The following is a 14,722-nucleotide window of genomic DNA, read 5'->3' as shown; positions in this document are numbered from 1 at the left end:
AATAATGTTTTCAAGTTACATTCTCTTTAACCTTTGTGCTTCTTCAATTACCTGTACATTTTCTTAGTGCAAAAATCAGGAGGTAAAAAACAGTTCACACATTTAAGGATATTCAAAACAAAGACTGAAAAATCAGCTATTATACAGAGTATTCAAAAGGAACTATAGATATACTTCAAGTCAGACATATGCTTAAGTTGTTGGCTTAATATGGATGAACTTGCTAAGCTTTTGCTTATATGCCTTGAAGAAATGGACAGTGATTCACAAATATCATTGCTCAACTACTTCTAGAATGTCCAAAGCATAAAATGATACAAATGTAAGTGAAAAAGAGTATGAGTAGGTCCACTATTGAAAATACCTTGAATTGATTAGAAACATCTGTCAGCCTTCTGAACAAATCCTCTGCTTTACTGAAAGCGGTCAGAAATCCATTTGCATGTCTTTCAGTCATAACAGTGAATATAGACTCATCTTCTGCCTCACTTACTCCCCTAAACTGATTTGGAATAGAGATGAATCTCTTCATTTCTCTGTAATATCTAGCTCGCACTTCTTCAAAAGGAGGTCTGAATTGTAAGCGACCCTGCCTAAAAAGTGAAACAAATAACAGAAAAACTAGTATCTTAATGTAATCTGCGCCCAAATATTTTCTTTCAAGGAAAAAAAAAAATTCTTACTTGAATGTCAGATCAATAATTATCTCTGGTAAATTCTCATTGAGTGCTTCTAAGCCCATTTGATACTGATGCTCCAGAGCTTTGTAAAGTTGATGATTCCAGTGCTGTCTCCAAGCTTTCATATCACTCGATTTGAAACCCTAAAATATAACAATGTTTATTTTTTTTTTATTTTATTCCTCAAACCATAATTATAAGATGAAACTTATATGGTATAAAATCCAAAGACCAGGATCTTATTAACATTCAGTAATCACACAGCTGGCGCAGAGCGGATCATGGCACCAAGCTGGTCAGAGTTTAAGGACCATGTGGACAACATACTTAAGTCACAATGTTTAGTTTTAGATAGTCCTGTGAGGAGCAGGGAGTTGGTCCTTGTGGGCCCCTTCTAACTCAAGATATGAGTTTTTGATTTTGTGACCAGTTATTGCATTTATTGCATTTATTTCAAATTAATATAGGATTTAAAAAAAATCCAAATCAAACAGTCTCTGTGGTAAATCAACATAAGAGATTCACTGATATTCATCACCCATTGGTTTAACCAGAATGTTCTTCAGGATTACTCTAAAATGCAGAGGACTCTGTTGGAAATAATATAAAGAGCTGGCTGAACAGGAGACTTAAACCTGTATCACATCTTCTATTTTCTTATTATATGTAAGCTACCTTTTAAATATTATTTATAAAGATTTTTGTGTGTTTCCACAGAACAATGTTAACTAATAAATTAATGTAAAATTTTACCTCAAAGAACTCCGTTTTTCATCAAAATCTGCTACACTGCACTGTAAGAACATGGAAAGTCTTATCATACAGTCAAGTTCTGTTAATCATAGACTATTCTGAGCTGGAAGGGACCCACAAGGATCATCAAATCCAGCTCTTAAGTGAATTGTCCATACAGGGATCAAACCCATTACCCTTGGCATTATTAGCACGCTGACCAGTTGAGCTAAATAGTCATTTGCAAGTTATGGAAGGATCTGCAGAAGGACAACAGAAGCTAGGAAAAAAGCTACAAACTCCTTCCAGCTTAAAAGGTTCTTTTGTTCAATTGGAGACTTTTTGGCGGGGCTTTGGAGGCAGTCCAGGGTTGCTGCAGGAAGCTATACAGTTAAGGTCTGTCCTACAATTCTAAGTTACCCATAGGAGCTCTTCAACATAAAGATTCTAAAGATTAAGAAAACCTGAAGTTGTCTTAAGTAAACCTTAAGACAATTATAACAGGGTTTTTAAAGAAATATGTAACATATTGATGACAACAGCAGTAAGACTACACCATCTTATAGGTTAAGTTTTATCACTTCTACTCAAAGATTTTTGAAGAGTGACTGAAAACAGTTTAGGTAATTTTCCATCTAAAAACATTTTGTAATATCAGAATAATTTTCAAACAGATCCTAAAGGAAATCATAAAATATACTGAGTTAATTATAAGAATCTGCAAATTAAATGTGAAAAGAAACCAAACCAGATTATTTTTATATTATCTTGACAGAATAAAAACAAAATTAGAAGTAAAATACGATAAAGACACTGCATTTATTTGACTAGCAAATACCAATGAAAGTAATCTGCATTCGCAGATTATGAAGGATAAGAACAACATATCCATCTAAGAATATAGTCCTTTGATTGCTGAAGGTTATAGGAAAAACTGAACTGGCTTGAATAATAACTCAAAATAGCTTACTTAGATAATATTATATTTTAATCAAAATTTTTATCATTTTAATGGCACTAAGGGTCTTTTCCAACCTTAACAATTCAATGAGTCTACTCTAAAAGTTGGCAGCTGATAAGTGAACAAACAAAAATATGTTTTTCTCATTATTTCAGGCAGAAATGCATTTTAATTCCAAATTTTATAAATTTATTTTATTCTGTGTGTGAATCATTCATTATCTGTATCAATATCTTCATTTTACCTTGCATAAATGGCTCAGACACAACTGATCTACATTATCCAAGGTTTTCCCATTTCCTCATCTAACATCTGTCATTGACCAAAAGTTCTTCTCCCATTGCTAGTATGACATAAAAAAATTATCTCCATCCTCCTCATCAGTGATTTTATCTCACGTCTGGCATTAACTAGGACACAGATGTTTTCCTAAGACAACTAGTAACTCCTTAATCAGAATTAATTCAATCATGCTATGTTTGAGTCTTAAATCTTGATTACTGTTGAAAAGTCAAATGTTCACAGTTTGCAGTAGGAAAATCAAACCCTGCCTGTGACTCGAGGCTGGCAAAACCAGTTCTGAGTTCCTGAAGTCCATCTTTCCAACGCTGCTGCTGCCGCAGTAGATCAATATTCATAAGTGATATGACCTGTTAAAAGAATTTTAAGGGATAATAAACATACTCATCATCATGTAAATTAAAGAAAGGTTAAGATATGGTATGACAGACATGACTTCAATTTCTTCTGGAAAATGTACCTTTTGAATGAAATTTGTGTGCCACTTTCTTAGTTTTCTATTTTCAGTGGAAATCCGTTCAGCAGCACCTTGGAGTTTCTGGATATAAGCCTCCAGTTCTCTGGGATTATCCCATGTTATTTGAGCTTTCCCTCCAGGACCTGATTTTGGATGCTTTAAAAACATACAACCTTTGTAACATTTAATGACAATCTACCAACCAACATCCAGAAGTGATAATATAACAAAAATGGTTTTATTCCTAGCAAAACAAATGGAGGATCTCCCTTTCCCTAGCTGCAGTAGAGACAAAATAAGACATGTAGGGGCATAGCATTATAGCTACATCAGTGCACTGGAGAGGGATTAACGACAGACTCCTAACAGAGTTTGAAATAGATCAACTGATGTTGAGACTGCGGCTCCACGAACAAAAGCAGACATCTAAAGATGAGAGGACACCTTAAATGCCTCTCTTGGTCTCTGTTCTGCCCAGATCAAAACCAAAAATGTGACAATAATTGCTAATCAACTTCACCTGTTTATCAAGAAATATTTTTTTTTAATAACAATGCAATAAATGTAAAAAAAGCAGCACAGAATATGCACAGATACCACTGAAATTAAAAAGACAAAGATAGGGGAATTCTTTCACCTTAATTATCTGTTCAAATGCTAGAGCAGATTGTAACATCATTGGCTTTTGACTCCAAATCATTTGTTGATCAATAGAATTATAGAAATGTGCCACCTGTAAAAGAGAGCTTAAATTTAAAAGAAAACATAAAAAGTCTCATGTCACCTTTGCCCTAGCTGTAGGAGTATCCCAGATATCAATAACATGTCATGTGAAATTGAACTGAAATATAAGCCAAACAAAAACATACGTGACATTCAGTGCAATCAAAAAAATAGGCCACCCCCCCAGAAACCCCAAGCATACTTCCATTAAAATACTTGCTCATATATTTTCAGTTGAAAACTAGCAATGGTGAGGAAAAATTGTTACATTTTATGAGAATTCCCTTTAGCCATAATTATAAAAAACTGAAAACCGGGTAATCAACTAATTACTTGTCATATTTTTGTATATTCATACAGTAACTTCATATGGCTTTAATATTATATTTCAAAAGAAGACACATTCTGAAATTTCAAAGGATTTTTGTTTTCTTTTATGGGCTTTTCTAAATTTTTCAAGAAAGAAGTCACTTTCATACAGACAAGTACAGTGAAAAGCTTAACCACACAGACAGAAAAGACAGCACTGTAGAGAAGTTCAAGCAGGGAAGTCAGAACAGGAAGTTATTATGGCATAATCTTATACCTGCTTGAGGATGACTGCCTGCTTGCAGAACTTTTGTGCAGTGTTCGCAAGATGCTGTATTTTAGCTGGTATAGCAAACCCAAGTGCTGAAAGCTGACGTACTTCTCTCAGCAGAGTCACCAAACGATCTGAGTAAAGTATGTTTAATGTTCCAGAAATGGGATCCAACTCCATCACAGGGCTATTAGCTTGGATACTGAACCAAAATCAAACATATTACTGAATATAATCTGATATTTATCCTTTCTTAGGTGCATTTTACTACAATATAACAAACTATTCGAAACAGCTTCGTGTCATTCTATTTTGTTTTTCTATGCATATTAACATTTTCATTTACTCAGAAATTATTCCAGTAACCTTTCCTTTAATTCAAAGCCAATGAAGATAAGACAGATCATTTTTGCTTACAAAGTTTTTCAGGTTTGTGACAATAGTTAACATGTAACTCACAGCTAGACAGTATTCTAGATTACACTGTATCCATCACAGTCTGTCAAGCAGGAGCCTTACCAGCCCCACTCTCCAGCACTGCAAAGAGGCAAGAAAATAATGAAAGAACCAATCCTAAGAACCAGAACTTGCATCAATGGAGAATGTTGGTATATTCAGCCAGATGCTCATAAGAACATCAGCCTATCTTCAGACTTTATTCTATTTTTTTTCTACTTTAGCAATGCTTCTACCACCATCCTTTCATATATACTTCAGCTTACTCATTTTTTTCTTTTTTTCTTTTCTCATCTCTTTTCTAGTTCCCATATCCATTGCATTCCCCTTTGTAGGGAGCTACTTCTTTTCTTGTTCTTTTAACTAACCATTTCACATATTTTAAAATCTCACAATAACAAAATTTTATAGTACTAATAAATTAGATGGCTGTTATATATTTGAGTATTTTCATTAAAATACAAGCTTTTGCTTAAGTATAAACTCCTGTATCCCCTGTAACTGTGGACAAATTCTTTTCAGAGAAATTTTGCAACACTCAGAGTCGAAGACAGAAGATATGTGGCCAATCAACTAAAATTGTCAAAATATATTTTAGTACCCCATACAGAAATTTTATTATTTTGGGGAAAAAAATTCATGAGGTTTAAATTTATCTGCTTACCCTTCTTTCATCTGCCTTATGGAGACTGTAAAATTTCTTGTGCATAACAATTATTTTGTTACTCTACATGTGTTATTTGTATATCACAGCTATATTCTCATCTAGTCTCTATGCATTATCACTGTAAAGATTACAATGGGTAACAAGTAAAAACAACAAGCAAACCAAACATGTCTTTCATTCCAGGTGCTAACAAAAACCTCAAGATTAGCTAGTGATCTGCAATACTGGCTATTAATTAATAATATTTTCCTATATACTTCACCTTACCAAGCAAGACTGCCAGGATGATGAAAGCAAAATAAATTGCTCTATTTTGTCTCTCCATTCATTCTCAATCCTGTAATTTTTTTTTTATTTCCCTTGTCAAGTTCTAATGAATTATACCACACTACAGATTTCATTATTTAATAAATGTTATTTAAACGAGAGTGTATTTACCAAAGTCCTGACTTGGGATTTGATAATTCTGACTGGATATTCCTAGACCAATCATCAAATTGCTCTTGCTCATATACTTTCAACTGTTCCAGAAAAGAATTTGCACTTTGATGAAAAGTTTGAAATCCAGGTAAGTCAGACAGAAGAGCCTCTGCCAGCTTGATAGAATCATCCACCTTAAATACAATAACAAAGAAAAGAAGGTTAACTTCCCAGTATTCAATCAGAAAAGAAAGATCACAATAAAAATCAGTATTACAAAACATCCAAGTGGGATTCAAAAGCTGATTAGGAAAAAAAAAGTGAATTCTAAACTGTGTCCCAATGTCTGAATTCTCTTTACAGTAAATTGGGTTTGAATAAGCTGTTCACTGACAACACTGATAATGGCATCCACTCCTCTTCAGATACCCCAGGATATCCCACTTGGTCTTTAATTAAGTCTCTGTAAAGGTACAGATCTCCCATGAGTCTTCTGTTGTATCCATAAGGTCCATGACAATACTCAAAGGTATTTGAAATGGAATTTCACATCTACAAGTGGACAAATTAAAATCCTAGTCAATACAATCAGTGGATATTTGAGAGCAATTAAAAAATTCAGCACAGCCTAAAGCAGACATAAAACTGACATACATCAGCTGAATCAGGCTAATAGGTATTCTGGGATAAATATCTTCTATTCTTATTCAAATCTAGAGTTATTGTAGAGGGCACTTATGTTCACAGAAAACATTTTGGCTCTCACTGGTCAGTGTTGTCCAAAAATGTTTAAAGTTTCCTACTGAAGTGTAAATACAAACTTTAAAAAACAAGATAAATTAAAACAGAATTGTTGGACATTTACTGCAAATTCCCTGGCAGGCACAAGCTCAACTACTCTTTGATTTCAAGAAGACACTACAAAGGTTAGTAATAACAAGTGAGGATCAGGATTTCAGAATCTGGGTATCTGTGAATCCTAAATACAATTTTAAAATGCAAACTGGAGGGTAAAATTTAACAAAAACACCTACTGTATGAATTTTAGTCTTTCTTTTTGTTTTTTTTTAAGAGGCAGTTCAGTTTACTACAAAAGGACTACATTCTGGGTCTGCTAATAAAATTTAACTTAGCAAGCAGCACCACTGATAACGAACCTTGATTATATAACTCTTGGGAAGCCCACAATTTTACTGTGTGAAATTCCCCACAGAAATGTCAAATACCATGTTCTACATTCTATGAAAAAATGTGTGCAAACAGTAACAGAATTTGTTACCTTCAGCTCCAGCTGCTGTACCCACACAATATTATTGACAACTTCAGAAAGGTTCTTGCCTGACAGCGGTCCAGAAACATCACCAGGAACACCATGGCATCGAGTTCCAAAGTCTGTCTCATAGTCTAACACATGCAAAAGATTCATTAGAACAGAAATCTAACAGAGCAACTTGAGATTATTACTGCAGTTATAAAAATATACTAGGAAAACTGGCATAATTCTTGAAGTAAATAAAGATCCCTGCATGCACAAAAAAACTAAGGCAATTAAATACCTTTGACATAATCTTGAAGTGCTGCCAGCAATGTTTCCCTCTCAAAAAGCAACTCTTTGCTTATATTTGGATGCTTTATCAGTTCCTTATGCTTCTGAAATATTTGAAGAAGCTGGAATATAAAGATTTTTAAAAGTTATCACTTTCTTAGGAAAAAAATTAAACATAGGCTGATACCACTCAGTAGTGCTGTCTTTGGCTCTAAGTACTTAGTCCTATCCCCTAAACTGACTACTTAGGAATTAAATAACTTGATCTTCAGGAAAGTTTTCAGGATACAGAATTACCCATACCTGCTGTGGACTGTCCTGAATTTCTGAAATAAATTTCTTCAATTTGCTTGCTATTTTTTGTTCCACTGGCGCAATAATTCTTTCATACTGAGAGACTGCTGCTCTCCACAATGGCTAGAGATAATGAGTTCATGTGTTAGTTTAGGGCTATATACATTGCAGAAAGACACAGAAAGAATGTGAATAAATTAAAAATAAGCATTATACCTCTGTGTAAGGATTATAGTGTACAGGATTTAGGCCAGCAAAGGGTTCAAACACATGGGAAAGATGTAAAGAATTTTTTTCTCCAGCTGGCAAAAAGAACATAAGTTTTTCATGAAGTGTTCTAACAGTTAGCACCTAGGAGGGAAAGAAAGTATTTGATATAACAAATGTATTTTTACATAAAATTTATATTTACAAGCACACATGTCTCTCCTTTTTACAAGAAACTTTTGAAAGACAGACAAACAGATTATAGAATACTAACTGACTCTGAAAAGACTACGGAAGTATTTTAATTCTCTTTTTTAACTTGAAACAATGCTGTTTAATTCTGTGTCTAATGAAACTAATGCGTATAATTCAAACCTCTACCTCATCAAGACGTTGGCCAAGTTTGGCTATCAGTTCAGGGAAATATTTCTCATTTTTCCATGGATGTAGAGTGTAATGTTGCCACAGTTGTCCGGTCAGGTATTCACAAGCTGACACCCACTGTTCACAAACCAAGATGCCAGCCTGTATATTTTCTTTAACACTGTGGAAAGTATCCTCCCACAAATTCAAAGTTGCTAATTTTCTCTGAACAAATCTACCTAGTGAGCCACCTAGAAGACAAAAAAATACAAAAAAAAACAAGATGTTTGTTTAAAATAATTACTTTAAAGCTACACCACATTCCAATCACATTAAAACAATAGTGTAGTGTCTTGATTTCAAACCATACAAATGCAGCAATAACTGATTATTTTGTTTCTGATTCAATAAATCTCTTGAATATCTCCAAGGTAAACAGAAGTTGGTCCAACATGTGAAGCTGATGGATTTGGATTCTGGATTCCACACACAAGCACCTGTCTTTATCAGCAGCAATGGCTGTATCTGGCTGCTCCCCACAACTCTTCCTCTCACACACACACACATCTGGCAGGAGCACACAAACTCACTGTCCTATGCCTGTCCCAAAACATGGGGCTGCTGTCAAGAGAATGAGAGAAAAACCTGTCTGCACATCCTGCTCTCATCTTCACACAGACTGAACCAACCTTTAATGGGAGTTAATGTAAATAAGTTTTCTCCTCTGAAAGAAAGACAGGGAATCAAACAGAAGCATGACAAATCCAGCCCACAGGCTGAAAGATATCCAACTCCATCTTCTAACTATCTATTACAACTATCTTCTAACTAACTATTCCCAAGCATATGTAAAGGCATCAGAAATGGCTGAATTACCCCATACTAGAAGGCAAATATTCATGGATCATAATTACAAGAAGCAGGCACCTTCATGCCGTGGGCTGTTATTGGTGCCTTTACAAGGAAGAAGGTCTCTGCTCAAGGAATCACTTTACTTTTCTCAACTGTTCATTTAATAAAGACTGCATAAAGGTTTACCTATCACATCCAAGAGATTATGCATGCGAGACTGCGGATAAGGATCATGCTCTGTTTGTCTCCACACACTATCAACAGTGTCCTTGGTAGCCTCCACCAAATCCACAACTTCAAATAATGAGAGGGTATCCAAGTTGTAATAATCCTAGAAAAAATATCCTTAATATGTTTACTTTGCAAATAGCATTGTCAAAACATTTACACTTTCCTGAAGCTGGCAAGTGCTGTATTTCCTGAGGTTTACTGCATAACAGAATATGTCACAATCCTCTTGAAAAACCAAGGATTTGTGTAAGTTTATTCGTGCGAAGTATTCATTGCTATCTGAAGCACTATTCAAGAAAGTGCTTTGAGGGTGCCTGAAGTGTTGCATAACAGCATTAATGGCATCCTTTTCATCTCATGAGTCAATCCCCAGCTCACAAACTGTAGCATACAGTTGTATTTCCACAGCAGCTCCTAGTATTCAATGACCAAATCCACTCCCATGTAAATGTCAGCATTCCCACCCACCACTGTCACGACAAGCTACGTGAATATCATTTAAAGTAAAAGTTTGCCTAAGAAAAAATAACTCAATAGTTATATATTCATATATTTGGAAAGAGTGTACATATACTGACATAGATTTCATAGGAGGAGTGGTTCTTACTAAGTCTAGAAATATTTCCCTGATCACACAAAATAAAACATACTTTTGCAATGTCCTCAAATAGGTCTCTAAAATATGAAGCTCTCTCTTTACTACATCCTTTATGTTCACGATGAGCAAATTCTCTCCAGAACTGAAATTCATCTGTTGGTGTAAGTATAGCTGCAAATAAAATAGAAAATATTTATATATTAAATTAATTAATGTTTATAAAATACATTCAGTCAGAACATACTTTCTAAAGCAAATTTATACATACGGTTATGTAAATATCCTTTAACTTCTGATCCTGATTAGATGCAGTATAAAAGTCAACTCTGCTCTTCTGGCATGACCAAGTAATTCCAGTCTACTAACAACAACCAGTTATATTTTACACTGTGAAATCACTGGGAAACCTAAACTTTCAACTTGTAAATAAATTATTTACTCTGAATTCAAAACTTAACTATAAAAGACATAATTGCAAAACAAACCTTGCACATCATCTTCACTGAATTTTGTTCCTGTGTAACTGGGATCTGATCTTCTGAGAGCAGTACTCAAGCCAGCTTCAAGCTCACTTAGAAGTTTCTGGAGCTTGGGATCAAATGTTTTACTCCATTTCTCATCCTGTAATGAAAAGTTTGAAAATTATGACTCACACGATAGAGCAATTAGTATTTTCTTCCCATTAATCATTAAAAAAAATACAAAATTCAGATTAAGTACCAACCATATGGTGGGATAATGTAGCATTTTTTTTTCCCTGAAGTCAAGGAAGAGCACCTCATTCTTTTGATTTAACAATTCAGAATAATACTATAAAAAACATTTTTATTACAAAATCAAAAGTCAGTTGCCAGGTTCATAAAGGCACCCTGAAAGCATGTGAGCCATTTTTCCACATTAACAACCAATGGCCAGTGTATTCCACATTTCCAGTCAGGCATATGTATAACCAGAACCTTCCTCTCATCCTTACTGATAGGAGCTTAAGTACTTTCTTTAACTAAGCAACTATAGCTATCAACCATTGCTTAATCTCCTCAAACATTTTGGTTTCATGACATAAAATATTTAGCTCAGAATTAGGTAACATCCTATTGAATTCAAATGTCTCAATATAAACCTACAGAACATTAAAGTAGTATATTGCTCACCTTTAGTAATACTGGTGCAAAAACTTGTCGTACAGCTTGATAAAGGGTGTTGATTGGTGAATCTAGCATAGATGACACAAGAATATTACTGTGAAGATTATCTTCAGTAATCACATCAGGTCTCAGCTTAAAGAACACCAACACATTATTCTTTGAATCAGTAGCTTCAATCTGTAATAATCAAGAAAACAGGATTTGTTAGAAAGCTGTTACTAACTGCTAAACTGCATACACCATTTACACAAACAATTTGCATCAAGAAAAAATTTAAAATAGCCATATTACTCCCTCTGGGCTCTGATAAAATTCTGGTAGTATTTGATTTGCACAGAAAATTATAATTTTTATGATACTCATTTCTGAGTCCATAGGAACCTGACTTCCAAAATCAAATATATAAAGCCTTCTACAGCATATAATGTCTGTAAATATCATCAGTTCTTACTACATTTTGAAAACTCCATTTACCACTTTCTCTGGACAAAACAGAAACTCTGTCTTGTGCCTAGAGAAACTAAGCATTAGGCCTATTTTAAATTGTATTTTTATGCTACAAACCTTTGGGAATATTTTTCTATAGATTCTAAATATTCGGTATGGTTCTCCTGACTTTGTAAATACATTCTTCATAGATTTCTCAAGAACAGAGACAGGCATGCTCCTTCATCACTGAAATCATAAATTGCAGCATGATGAACGTTCCATCCACAGCCCAATTTATGGGTAAAGTTCCAAAAATTGCCATAAAGTAATTACTGTAATTATTTGTGGCTGAAGAGAATTCAGAGAAAACTTATTAAACACTTGATAAATTTATAGCAAAAAGAGACGCTAAGTGAAATCTCAGATCCTGTACCATTGCAAACATTTGTGTACTGTATTTCTGTTAAGAGAAACAAAGAGTAGTAAGAACAGCTTTCAGTTTTATTGGACAGTATCTGTTTTACTTTCTTATCAAGTGTTTAGCCTAACTCCCACAGACATAGCTTAATTGAGACAACAAGTACAGAGTATAACACTAATATCCCTCTGATCTTCCACACCTGCTGAAAGCTGCTTTGTATTTTAGACAGTGGCTCAGCAGCACCCCCAAAAACTGGTACACATATATGTTCATTCTTGCCTGAATACAGCAGGCACTAGACTTCAGAGGATTAACCAAGGAGTTATGCAAGTTATGGGTCCACACTCCACATGTTGATGACTCCTTACATGCTTCTTCCATGTGTGAAGCCAGCGACATAAGAGACACCAAGCCCCTGGTCTCACTGCAGAATAACAGGTCCCATTGTCAAGACCCACACCTTGCCTGTACACTCTGAGTGGCTGCACCACACCATGCCCTCCCTACATGGTGACACTGAGTGCACATCACACCCCGTGGTAGCAACCCCAAGAGTCACTTGCTGATCACAAGACTCAAGGCAGGACATTTCACGCAATGAACCTCAGATTTGTTTACAGCTAGACCCATCAAATTGAAAAATACATGCTTTGTACAAACACCCACCTTGGATTTGTCAAATATCAGCCAATTTGTCAAATATCAGCCAACCACACGTTGGGTCCCATTCCCTGCACAGACATTGCCTAGCAATCCTTTGGGGCACGTGCATGCAGCCATGCCCAGGAAGAAATCATACATCCAACTCCATGCCCAGGCCATTCACATAGAGACAATAGACAACACACTAAAACTGCAACAACATGGGCACAATCCACTAACAAATGTACCATCAGCTGATCATATGGACTTCATGCACTCTGGGGACAGTGTTCTAGAGTTAATTTTCTTACCGTACTGTATTTTGGGTTTAGTATGAGAATAATGTTAATATCACACTGATACAGCGGTTGTTGCTGAGCAGTAATTACTCAAAGTCAAGGACTTTTCAGTTTCCCATGCTCTGCCAGCGAGGAGGGCACAAGAAGCAGGGAGGCAGCATGGCTGGGGCAGCTGACCCGAACTGGCCAGAGGGATATTCCGTAGCACAGAGCATCCTGCCCAGTGCATGAACTGGGGAGAGCTGGTCGGGAGGCACCGATCGCTGCTGGGGGACGGGCTGGGCAGCAGTCAGGGGGTGGTGAATAACTGCACTGGGCATGTCTGGTCTCTCTTGGGTTTTATTCTCCTCTCTCGCCCCTTTTCATTACAGATATTAACATTATTACTAGAGTGTAAGTAGTTAGCTATTATTATATTTTATTTCGTTTCAGTTATCAAACTGCTCGTATCTCAACCCACGGCGTTCTTTTCTTTCCGATTCTTCTCCCCACGGCGAGGTGGGGGGACAGTGAGTGGTACTTATCTGCCGGCTGAGGTTAAACCACGGCAGCCGCCAGTAGCTTGCAGCAGACACAGAGACCTGCACAGATATTCGCAGGAGGAAGATGCTTCCCAAATCTGACACCAGTTTTTACGGCCACCAAGCCTGGGCTGACTGCGGGCTCTGCCTCCCCGTTCGCACGCCAGGACGCGGCGGACACCACGGTACCTTGTTGGAGGCGCTGAGCTGCGCGCCCGAGTGCTGCACCACGAGCAGGAACTCATTGCCGTCGTCGAGGAAGCGGCTCAGCTCCGGACGGGAATGCAGCCCCACGGCCAGGGCAGTGGCACCGCCTGCCGGCTCCAGCCCGAAGTAGTTGGCAGCCGTGGCTGAAATAAAGCGCTTCCTCCTGTCTCCCTCCCCGGCCATGGTGGCGGCACGCACCTCGCCAGGCAGGATTAAGGCGAGGGCGGATGCCGAGCACCACGGGAGCACATGCAGGCGCTGGCAGGAGAAGACCCAAAAGGCTCACGGCGGGAAGGACGGCGGCTCGCTCCGGGGCACAGGGCTCCGGAGAGGCCCGGAGCCGTCCCGGCGTCGTCGGGATCCGTCACTATGGCGACCAGAGATGGCGGCCCTGGTGCGCAGGCGGCCTAGCTGCGGGTGGCGCCGGGCAAGGAGGCGGCGCTCGACGCGCTCAGAAATCAGCGGAACGGGGCGGGACAGGGCTGAGCTAGCGGGAGGGGCGGAAAAGGTGGCGCGCTGCTCCTCGGCACGGCAGCAGCGCCCAGCAGTCACGCTGGGCTCGGCCGGCCCGATTCGCTGCCAGGCTTCCCGTTCAGCGAAGCAGCTCTCCTACCATCCGCTGCATCACGGTGTCACGGCCGCCGCAGTACCTGGGGTGTTTCTCTCGCCCCGGAGCCCGTGGTGCCCGATACAGCAAGGCGGATAAGAACTGCGGTCCCGGTACCGGCCCCGGGGAGCGCTGGGAGAATGCGCAGACCGCCCACCAGGAGCACAGGCTTGTGGCTGCCCGTGGTTTCGCGGGCCAGTGAAGATCCGCGCCCCGCTCAGAGATCCCAGCCGCTTCTCTAGAGTGTCTCTAAAAGGACGGAGCGCCTCCCATCCCACCCAGCAGCTGCCCCTGAACTCCGCCACCGCTCGCGACTCTCGGCAGGCGGCTGTCCCAGCCCCGAACCCGCCTCCAGCGCTGACAGGACACCCAGCTCCCCCCCAG

The 14,722-nt window shown here is 38.2% G+C and overlaps 1 protein-coding gene across 1 annotated transcript in view; it reads right to left on the bottom strand.

Moving 5' to 3' along the window:
* The window catches only part of DYNC2H1 (dynein cytoplasmic 2 heavy chain 1), a 143,023-nt gene extending 129,109 nt beyond the window's left edge, over nucleotides 1-13,914 (bottom strand). The window contains exons 1-17 of the mRNA XM_066544741.1: nucleotides 13,714-13,914; nucleotides 11,219-11,389; nucleotides 10,553-10,688; nucleotides 10,120-10,238; nucleotides 9,425-9,569; nucleotides 8,405-8,637; nucleotides 8,033-8,167; nucleotides 7,826-7,939; nucleotides 7,533-7,644; nucleotides 7,256-7,380; nucleotides 5,995-6,170; nucleotides 4,440-4,635; nucleotides 3,768-3,863; nucleotides 3,134-3,286; nucleotides 2,925-3,023; nucleotides 684-823; nucleotides 365-593 (exon numbers count right to left, since the gene is read on the bottom strand). Coding sequence (XP_066400838.1) covers nucleotides 365-593; nucleotides 684-823; nucleotides 2,925-3,023; nucleotides 3,134-3,286; nucleotides 3,768-3,863; nucleotides 4,440-4,635; nucleotides 5,995-6,170; nucleotides 7,256-7,380; nucleotides 7,533-7,644; nucleotides 7,826-7,939; nucleotides 8,033-8,167; nucleotides 8,405-8,637; nucleotides 9,425-9,569; nucleotides 10,120-10,238; nucleotides 10,553-10,688; nucleotides 11,219-11,389; nucleotides 13,714-13,914 — 2,580 coding nt within the window. The remainder of the gene's footprint in view (nucleotides 1-364; nucleotides 594-683; nucleotides 824-2,924; nucleotides 3,024-3,133; nucleotides 3,287-3,767; nucleotides 3,864-4,439; nucleotides 4,636-5,994; nucleotides 6,171-7,255; nucleotides 7,381-7,532; nucleotides 7,645-7,825; nucleotides 7,940-8,032; nucleotides 8,168-8,404; nucleotides 8,638-9,424; nucleotides 9,570-10,119; nucleotides 10,239-10,552; nucleotides 10,689-11,218; nucleotides 11,390-13,713) is intronic.
* Nucleotides 13,915-14,722: the final 808 nt, after the last annotated feature.

Source organism: Molothrus aeneus, chromosome 2 (assembly GCF_037042795.1).
Source record: "Molothrus aeneus isolate 106 chromosome 2, BPBGC_Maene_1.0, whole genome shotgun sequence".
NCBI lineage: Eukaryota > Metazoa > Chordata > Aves > Passeriformes > Icteridae > Molothrus > Molothrus aeneus.
The sequence above is the reverse complement of the archived record's forward strand: the minus strand, read 5'-3'. Positions and strand labels throughout refer to the sequence as shown.